The sequence below is a fragment of the Apaloderma vittatum genome, unplaced genomic scaffold (assembly GCF_000703405.1).
Source record: "Apaloderma vittatum isolate BGI_N311 unplaced genomic scaffold, ASM70340v1 scaffold29155, whole genome shotgun sequence".
Classification (NCBI taxonomy): Eukaryota; Metazoa; Chordata; class Aves; order Trogoniformes; family Trogonidae; genus Apaloderma; species Apaloderma vittatum.
The window spans coordinates 12,968-23,351 of NW_009715923.1; the positions used below are offsets into that span (position 1 = coordinate 12,968).

Consider the following 10,384-nt stretch of genomic DNA (forward strand, 5'->3'; position numbering starts at 1 on the left):
CTAGGGAAAGGTCCCTACTGGAGCTTTTCACACAGTGGGTGGGTTTGCAGAGGGTGGGCTGTGGCCATGGAGGGGATGCTCGCAGCCGAGCCAGGCTGAAAACTCCAGGTTTGGGAGAGCAAGATGAGTTTTGAGAATTCTGACTTAAGGAAGGTGTGGTCCCTACTCCCTCCGCCGTGATCCCTGGCTCACGGTGTGTATCACGTTGCAAGGGTTTGGCATTCGGGGCTGTGAGACGAGCCATCGCGTATAAATTTTGGCCATGTTGAAATGGGAATTGTTTACTCTTTTGCTTCTTGCCTTTTTATGAGGAAGAAGTAATGATGACAAAAGCAAGACTCAAAATATGTCGAATGGTTCGGGGTTTTACAGTAAAGCAAAGCTACTCCCCAAGCTTCTTTCTAGTCCGTTTGAAAATAATCTTCTTAAATTTATTTTTTTTTTTCACCACGTGTTACCAGAGGCGAATTTCTGATGGAGGACAATGGGGTTGATATTCAAGTAGCTGCTGCTCTGAACCGCAACCTCCGACGGCTGAGCTTCAGAGCACCAGAAAAACAACAGTCTTGCTTGCTAAGAATGCTTAGTCTGCCTATTGGTCTTCTCGCACTAATGATCTCCAAAATTGAAAATGATGGGGGAGTTTGGCTTTAACAATACCGTTAAACAGTAATGCAAGGGGATTATTTCATGCCTTTTTTTTTTTTTCTTTTTTTTCCTCTGGTGCTTTAAGACATTGTGCTGCAGGAGAGCGTGGGCTTTATTGATTAGCTCTAAAGCTGGTCTGGCTTTCCCCAGGATTGATTGGAAGCCAACTTTGTAATGCAGTGTGCGGGGAATTCTTTGGGGGTTTTGCCCCTGATAAATACGCTTCGAGAGGCTCTGCAAGAACGCGCTTTTCACTGAAAAGAGCTCCTGCACCTGAGTGCTTGCCTGCTCTTCCCAATTCTGCCGTTAGTCAGGAGGAAGACACCAGTTCTTCCTACCAACTCGGCTTTGCCTAAGGGAAAGAATAGCCCTTCTGTGAATGATTGCTTAGGTCGGGTTATATTTTTCCACATCTCTCATTTTCAAGCTGTTTGACTGTTAGGAGTACGTTCCTTCACGGTGTCTGGCGGATCTTCATTCCTATAATATGTTCCTGAGGGATGTGCGTGATTTGAGATGTTTGCAGAGGGATGCAGTTAAATACGCAAACCTTAACGGTTACCTGGGCATCCTGGCACTGGTTTTGTGATTGCTTGTGGTTTGTACAACCTGTCCTAAGTCTGGTGTGTTTGGGTTTCACAGCCTGAAGAAAACTTCCTGTTTTATGGTACCTTAAAAGAAATATCTATTGGTCTGTCTGTCTGTCTATCTATCTATCAGACTATCTAGCGGACTATATCCCTATCTCTCCCTATATCTTAATCGTTACTTCTGTAGAGTGTGGAACATCCGTCCTTACAGGCCAGATGAGTTTCTGTGTGACCACCGGCCGTGTTATTTTGGGGGTTCCCACTGTGCATCTTAGTTCTGGAGCGGCTTCTGCACAGAGAAAATCAGCCCGTTTGCATGCCTGCCCTTGTTTTTCTTTCTTCTGATGAGAAAAACCAAAGTAGAACCGATACCTCCTGGTGACACGTGCCTTTACCATTGTCTCCCAGGTTATTCTGAGGTATGGTTTCCCCTGGGATTCTTCCTCTCTTGGCTCACTCTCGCTCTCCAAGCACCGAGAGAATCAGTTCTCCGTGACGTTGAGGATGAGGAGTTTCAGTGAGAGGCTGGACCAGGGCAGTAATAAGCAGGTTGTTTCTCCTTCCTCGTCTGTCTGTGTGGCTGCATCACGTCTTGCTAGACAGGTGGCAAATATCTGCTTGTTCTGCTCTGCAAATCCTCCCCCTCGTTGCAGCCACACCGAATAACGGCGAGTAGATGAGTTTGATTCAAGGCACGGCGACATGCGCATCCAGACCAAAAGCTGGAGGCCAAGAGCTGCAAGTGGGGAGCATAAAAAGCATCGCTCGCTCTTCTGACCTTGCGCACCTGCAGCCCCTGGAACAAGGAGCCCCTCGGGAGGATCATAGAATCATAGACTGGCCTAGGCTGGAAGGGACCTTAGAGATCATCCAGTCCAACCTCCCTGTCACGGGCAGGGCCACCTCTCCACTAGATCAGGCTGCTCAGGGCCCCGTCCAACCTGGCCTTGAACACCTCCAGGGAGGGGGCAGCCACAACGTCTCTGGGCAATTTATTCCAAAGTCTTGCCGCCCTCATACTGAAGAATTTCTTCCTAAGGTCCAATCTAAATCTATTCTCCTTCAACTTAAACCCATTGCCCCTTGTCCTGTTGCTGCACACTCTTGTAAAAAGTCCCTCCCCAGCCTTCCTGTAGGTTCCCTTCAGGTACTGGAAGGCAGCTCTTAGGTCCCCCTGAAGTCTTCTCTTTTCCAGACTGAACAGTGCCAGCTCCTGCAGCCTGTCCTCGTAGCAGAGCTGCTCCAGCCCCTGAGAAGCTTCTCCTTCATCACTGTGGGGAGCTGGCGGCCAAGAGGGGCTCGGCTGTGCTCTGCACCCAGCTTGGCCACCCTTTGCCCTGCCCCTGAGCTCTGGAGAGCAATCCTGAGCAGCTGCTTCCATCCTGTGGGGGACCTCTTTCAACCCCTGAGCTCTGGAGAACGGTGCTGAGCAGCTCACTTCATCCCAACATGGGTCTCTTTGAGCCCCTGAGCTCTGCTTTGCTGCTGGAGCGGTGTGTGCTCATAGTTGGGGTAGTCACAGCTATTTTTATTATTATTCTTTATCTGTGTGGGGCTGGACATGAGGAAAAAACTTGATTATGAGGTTGGTGAGACAATAGAACACGTTGCCCAGAGAAATTGTGGAAGCCCCATCCCTGGGAAGTGCCCAGGGCCAGGTTGGACGGAGTCTGCAGCAGCCTGCTCTGGTGGGAGGTTGGGTGTGTGTTCGTGGGTGATCTGCTTGGGTAGCCTGAATTTGGGGCTGTGTTTTACTCCCTTTTAAAAATTTTTTTTATTTTTCTTCCTTTTTCCAGCGAAGGTTTCCCATTGCTATTCATGCTGACCAAAGCGTGCTTAGAGCTCCGTTACGGGAGTTGTGTGAACGGAAAGGCTACTTTGATTAACCGTCCAGGAAAATACACATACTGTGTCAATCTCTTGTGTTTCCCCCTCTGAGACTAAACCAAAACAGTTTTGCTCAGATCATGAAAAGCTTTCGAGTCTCTGAGGAAATTTTTGATTGTTTCACTGAAAACGACAAAACCCATCAATCAAAATGAGGCATCGGACCGCTTCAACCTTTCCAAATCCTTATGGTTTTCTCTTCTCTGAATTATTCCAAGCCCGATAGTAATTCTTCTGCTTCACAGCGGGGGTGGGAGGATCCAGCTTGTACCTGGCCGAAAAAGAAATCCTATTTGTTTGTGTATTTTGTGCATTTATCACTATTCTCTGCGTCGGCGCCCAGATGCACAGAAGGAGATGGCACAGGGCGACCTTAACGTTACGCTGCGGCTTTTTCAGAATTGTGGAGGCTGTGTGAAAACTGGAACAGCAGGGAAAGGCAAAGTTTGGACACAGTTAAGGTTGTGCTTTTATTTAGTTTTGGAAAGCTCCAACAAGAGCCAAGTAATAACAGCGTTCCAAAGCTGCGCTGAGGATTTCATTGAAGTTCTAACCTGAATTATACTGCAATTTGTTCCCTCAATTACTTGTGCAGTGTTTCAACTTGATTTCGATAGGTGGCTTAAAATGAAAAAATATTTATAAAAAGGTGTTTGGCCAAAATTAATCTTTTGTGAAATTCCTTGCTTTAGGGAGTGGAAGTAGCTGGGGAAAACGCCGCTGGTGATGAGACGCCGCACCCCGGGGTCGCTGGGAGGGCTGGTGAGGTTTCTCAACCGGAATCCCAGTTTCTGGGTAGGGATGTTGACTTCATAAGTGTCAAAGAGTTTTTAATGCGATTAGTATTTTTTCATGAATAAGAGGTCACTACATAAAATGTTTGCCTCTTGGCAAAAATCGCGTTATAAAGATGTACTCGCTCTAGGTTTAAAGTGTTAATTTATGTGGCACACTGAATTGGATTTAAAGGTCCCTGAAGACCTTTGAATCGCCGTGTAGCTAATGAGGCTTGCAGAAGAGAGCTTGAGAGAGGAAAAACTTACTGGCAGTGAGTAATGCTGGTGAAAGAGCTCCCGGATTGAGCAAGTTTTGCAGAGAGTAATTAGAAACGATCGCATCGGCGTTTGATTACTTCCAGCTATGGATCTCCCCTGGCGCTGTCTCTGCAGCCCCCCGCGCCCGGGGGATGCTCCTCCCTACCCAAACCCTTCGGGTTGAGTTTTTCCAAGTCCTAGACCGCTTCCAAAGGGACCAGCTCCTTGTGGGAAGAGCTGAGCATCCCACCTCACGTCCCCCTTGGTTCTCCTCCTCGGCTCAGCCGAGCTGTCCCCGACGGAAAGGCTTTGGCGTTGACGCTCTCATCCCCCCGTTCAGCTAAATCGTCCTTGCCAAAGATGCTTAAACTTGTCCTTCTCCTTCCAGCTGGCCTTGCTGAACTTCTTTCACCCCGAAGAAAAGCTGCACGTTGGAGAAGAAGGTAGACGCGTCCGTCGGAATAAAAGGAGTAAAGGCAGCGAGGGGCCGGACGGTGAGTCCCGCGTCGTTCGTCGCCGCAGACACGCAAAAGGCTGACTGGGTTGTTGGTTTGGGTTTTTTTCAGATTGTGGTTATATACAGAATTCTGTATAGGGAGGGGAGGGGAGAAAAAAAAAAATTGCCATCTGTGGCTCATAATAGTTTCTGTCTGATTTTGATTGCCTTCCAGATGAGGAATTCCAGTAGTTCTGATTTCTGCAACTGTGGGTCTAGTGCAGATTAATGCTGCTCAGTGATATCGGCCTTGACTCTTCTTCTCTAATACTGAGGCTCTGTGCTCCTTTAAGGCTACGATTTGTTCTTGTGCACCTGTATTTGTTGTTCTGTACACCTGTCACTGCTTAAAATCATCACGTAGCTATTGGTAGTCTAACAAAGAGCTTAAACACCTGCATCACGAAACCGTAACGGGATTTTAACGGGATTCTGTGGTGCAGCAGCGGGGCTCAGGTGGGTTCAAAGCCCACGTGAAGGGAAGTCAAAGTTGCACGGAGCTTGTAGCAAAAAAGCAGAAAGGTACCCAAAAATCAAAAGTATTTATCTGCGATTTGACAAATATAAAAATGAGGATGATGCAAACCCCAGGGATGTGGGGCTTCCTCGGAGTCGCTGGATGACAGCCTGAGCCCTCCGTGGCGTGCCGGGGGTCTCTGTCCTCCGGCTCCGCAGGGCAGCAGCTCCTGCTTCCCTTTGCTGTCACTGTCCCCTGGTGCGTCACGCGTCCTCCGCGTGTCCTGCTCTGCTGCGCTCGGGTGCCGAAGCCCTTCTCTTGCGTCTTGTCCCCTTGTTCGAGGCATTCCAGTTGGGTTTGGGCTTGGTGTCCCCCAATGCGCCTGCCCTGTGGGGATATTCCCACCACCCTCTCCGGGGTGGGTGGTGCCATCATCTGTTGTACGTGTGCCTCGTGCAGATACTGAATATCACAGCTCGCCCCAAGTGGGGCTTTTCTTAAGGCTTTTTCATGGTTAATCTGGGAAGCTGTGGGAGATGGAGGCCACTTGATGGCCGTGAAGGTGCTGAGAGCAGGAGATGGGCTGCCAGGGTGGGTTATGGCTTTGCAGGGTGAGGGGGGAAGGTCTGGGAGATACGGGGCAGAATTATCAAAAGCTTCTGCCTGAGGGGCTGGGCAAGGGGCAGCCTGGCAGGAGATGCGGCGGTGGGAAGCTCAGTTTTTGAAGGTGGTCATGCAGAGGGGTCACGGCAGTGTGTGAAAGGGATGGGGGGCGACTGGCAAGGAGCACAAAATTCTTAGGTGGGGCATAACTTCAGGTAAGCGCTGCGACGCCTTCACTGCACCAAACCCACTCACTTGTTGAGAGCTTAAGGAGTAAATTCCAAGAGTCAAAACTAACTTCACCTTCAGTACCTTACCCCTGCCTGATTTCCTAGAACCCTTCTAGTGAGAAAAGACCTTTAAAGATCGTCGAGTCCAACCCACGCAAGTCTGGCAGGAGGAATTCTCTTTCCAAGGCTGTCCCTTCGTGGTTGTCCAAGCACGCTGAGACACGAGGGCTGCCTCCCGTGTTGAGCTCCTGGGAGAGCCCAGCTCCAGCTTTATCCAGAGAGAAGAAGGGGAAAGTAGGGGAGGAAAGGAGGGAGCAGCGGCGTGTGCGTGGCTCGGTGCCTGTCCCGGCTGCCTGACAAACCTCTCGGCTGTCGTTCCTTTGCCTCTCCAGCTCCCTGGCTCCGGGAGTTCCCCACCTTGATGTGTCTTTTGGAAGATTAGGGACCCCGTAGCGTGATGGGGGGAAATTGCCAGAGCGACAGGTCGCTTTCCTGGTGGCATTAGCCATGTTATGTTGGCCAGGAGTTACTTAAGCCTTTGGCCATCTCCGTTTGATTAGGTGGAGCGGCGTGTAACAAGCCTGAGCTGTCAGGGTAGGGATTGACCTTGTGAGAACCGTGAAATCAATAAATGGGAGGAATAGCTTTCTCGGGTAACTTGGGCTGTTTGTTTCAGACCTCTGCTTTTTAGAGAAGCGCAATGAATCGTTAAAAAAAAAAAAAAAAGTCGTGTCACGGTACTGATAACATCGTTTTCTCCCTGAGTTTTGCACGGGGAAAGTTGATCGAATCTTTGATCTCCAAAGAGCCTCCAGAAGATAAAAGTGGATGAACTATAAATTCCCAGAAGGAAGGAGATGTGCTTTCCACTTGAGGCCTCGACTAATATTTGTCTGGAATTCATTTTATGAACTTTCAAGTCCTTTCGCGTGTGCGGTGAAAGCCCAAAGTGATCCCGGCGTGGAAGCCGTGGCTGGAGGGAGGCTGCTCGGGCTCCTTCCACCACTGCTCCAGTCTCGCTCATTTTGGTACCACCGACGGGATGGCTCTGAGGATTTATCGGTGGCAAAGAGAACGTGGTTCCTTTCCTAAAAGCTTGTTTTCTTTTAGGAAAATTTGCTGTCAAGCGTTTTGCTGGGGGGAAAAAAAATGCTGGTTTTGAGACAGGTCAGAGCTGGTCACGTGGCGCCGAGGACGGTGCTGGCCGGGGCTGGGACGTGGGTGACCACGAGCACCGAAGCTGCTTCGGTGCCTCTTTGCTGCTTTCCAAAAAACCCCGAGAAAAATTGTGTGCGGTAGTGCAAAGCTGTCGGCTGGGTCTCGCCACTTCCAGACATGACCCCGGCATTTCAAGAGCTCCTCCTTTGCGGGCTCCGAGCCGCTCGCCGTGTTCTACGGTCGCGTGTGCTTAATTTTTGTAATTGCAACTATTTTTTTTTCCTGCTTCTTAAGGGCCAGGATTATCCCCTTGACAGTTCTTTTTTAGGGTGTTCTTTGTACTCTGTGTTGCCGACTCCACCTGTCACTTGATTTGCTTTAGCTCACTAAGACCTGACCCTCACCACTGTCTGTTTTCTTGGATTTCTCCCCTTTTCCCCTCCTTCCTTTTTCTCTTGCTGTATTTACACTGCTGTGGAACCGCTTTTGCTCCCAGTTTAACAAATCACTCCGGAGCTGGTAATTAGCAACAGTTGTGCTAAAAGGAACCATCAAGAATGTTAAATTAGTCCACTTTTAAATAAACTGTGTATGAAATGTTAGATCTCTATTCCCAGAGCACCAGTAAAAATGCTGCTGGCTCTTTGCTAACAAAGCCAAAATATGGGAGTAGCATGGTTGTAACTACAGAGACAATTCCGTGCTCTTGAGGTTATAAATAATGACAGAGCATTCACAAAGCAGATGTCAATAGGACTCTTTAAAAAACATTGGGTTTTTTTTTAAAAAAACCCCCAACAAACTAGTTTCTTTTTCTCCTACTTTCATCTCTGTTCCCAGTTAGATCCCTGCCGTGCTGCTTTCCTGGTTTATTTGGTTTTTGCTTATTTTTTTTTGGTTTGGGGTGGTGGTGGTTGCCTTTTTTTTTTTTTTTCACCCCTTTCCTAAATTTTTTTGTATTGAGCTTGGTGAGAAACACGAGAGATTGTTATCCATTCTTTGATTTGGAGCATGGCAGCTGGGAAGAGGCTGAGCAGATGGCTGTCCTTAAGCTGACAACAATTTGGTTCCTACTACTTTGGCAGTCCTCACCGCCGAGGAACGGCCCTGATGAGCGCTCGTGGGTTTCGGCACAGCAAATGGCTTCTGTCGGAATGAAAATTAAATACCGGGAGAGCAGGAGCTCGTCCTGATCCCTGCTTCTACCTGGAGCTTTGGAAGTGATGCACCGGCTACGCGGGTCCGGTGCTTCATGCTTTTGGTAGGGTTCATTGATGGGCTTAGGATGGGCTTAGGATGGGCTTTGGATGGGCTTTGGATGGGCTTAGGATGGGCTTTGGATGGGCATAGGATGGACTTAGGACAGGCTTAGGGTGACCTTTGAATGGATACAGGATGGGCTTTAGGTGGGCTTAGGATGAGCTTTGGATGGATTTAGGACTAGCTTTGGATGGGCTTAGGATGAGCTTTGGATGGGCTTAGGATGACCTTTGAATGGATATAGGATGGGCTTTAGGTGGGTTTAGAATGAGCTTTGGATAGATTTAGGACTAGCTTTGGATGGGCTTAGGATGAGCTTTGGATGGACGTGGGATCAGCTTTGGGTGGGCATAGGATGGACTTAGGATGACCTTTGAATGGATATAGGATGGGCTTTAGGTGGGCTTAGGATGAGCTTTGGGTGGGTGTAGGATGAGCTTTGGATGGGCATAGGAGGAGCGTGGAATGGGCACAGGATGGGCTTTGGGTGGGCTTAGGATGAGCTTTGGGTGGGTGTAGGATGAGCTTTGGATGGGCTTAGGATGAGCTTTGGGTGGGCGTAGGATGGGCTTTGGGTGGGCTCCAGGGTGGTTTAGCAGGTAGCCAATGGCAGCCCTCCTCTCCCACCCTAGCAAGGCTGGTGATGCAATAGGGCTGGTTTGTTGGTTGTTATTATTATTATCATCAATTATTTTTATATCCAGATTACAATAGCGACTTTTCCTGCCGGCTTCCTCTGCGCTGGGGGGGGCAGGTTTGTCCCTCCTCCTGCAGAACAATCGGAGCCTTTGTGTCGGCCCCACGCAATTCCCCAAAGAAGCCCCGGCAGAAGTTCCCAGAATTGCAGATGTCCGAGGGGCGATAGAGCCTTATTGTGCTCCGCAACCATGGTGATGAGCGCTCGGGAAATACAGAACATTTCCTGGACGCTGGAGCGCGGGAGACGCTCCCACAAGAAAAGGTCGCCACAGAGGGCTCGCACTTGGTGGTCTCCCCCAGAATTTCTCAGTGATTTCCCCCAAAATGGGCGGGGAGGGGGGGAACTAAGGTGATGTTTGGATCTTTGTGGCCGAGCTCCATCCCTTGCCTGTGATGTTGCCGTCAGAGCTTGTTATTGCTGCAGTAAAATTAAGACTGCAGCTTGTTTACCTACGTGTTGTAGCTAGGTTTATAGTACTAAGGCAATTCAAGCTCCTCTGAATTCTTTATTTTCTTTTTTAATACTGAAATTACTTTGAGGTCTACTGTGGTGTCCACAAGCAGTCTTTGCATCAGGAAGCAAGAAAGAACCGGCGTCTGAAAACCGACAGAGCGCAGGGTTCTTCCTGCAGCTCTGGTGTGACCACACTGGATGCTGAATGTTAAAAGCCATCACCTGGCTGGGAGAGGCGCCAGCCTAACGGCGTGGTGGCTGCGATGAGGAGCTGTTTGGTCCGTCCGCAACCTCCGATTGCCTCCCGTCTTCTTCACCAGCCCCTCTGGCTTGTTCCAAAAGAAACCCTGCTTCACTATTCTTAGTTTTTATAAAGCCGGGATTAGGTGCTGCTGATTTATTCTGTCTCTAGAGCTGCTTTGGCGCGTGTTTGTTCCTCCCATCTGGCTGGGACGAGGCGACGGGCTGGCTCGCTGGAAGGTTTTGAGATGCCGAGGATGTCCGGGCGGCCGGAGGAGGGATTCTCTGATCGGAATCTCCCCTTGGTTGCGTTTGCGGGCGCTTGCGCTGATTCAATTTTTGGGTGGATTTCGGGGTTGTCCTGGTGGCTCCTCAGGGCACCACCTCCAGCCGGCTCTGCTGAAGCGTGCACGAGGCTCGGAAGCTGCTGGCAGAGCTGCGCCGTGAGCAGGGACCCGCGTTATTAGAAGTGACTGGTGATTCCGTGCGAATTCCACTTCTGAAAGCCGGGGCTTTTCGTAACGCCTCGGGTCACGGGCTGAAGTTCAGGCATCTCAGATAGTTTTCTTCTGTTACAAAACGCGGCCGGGACTAATGAGAGGAGAACAGATGTTGCAGCCGGGCAGGA

General features: G+C 49.7%; 1 protein-coding gene across 1 annotated transcript in view; it reads left to right on the forward strand.

Annotated features, from left to right (window-relative positions):
- Positions 1-4,547: 4,547 nt before the first annotated feature.
- Positions 4,548-10,384, forward strand: part of EDA (ectodysplasin A) — a gene marked incomplete at its 5' end in the record, with an annotated part of 22,251 nt that continues 16,414 nt past the window's right edge. Inside the window, one exon of the mRNA XM_009869342.1 lies at positions 4,548-4,653. Within this exon, the coding sequence (XP_009867644.1) occupies positions 4,548-4,653 (106 nt within the window). The remainder of the gene's footprint in view (positions 4,654-10,384) is intronic.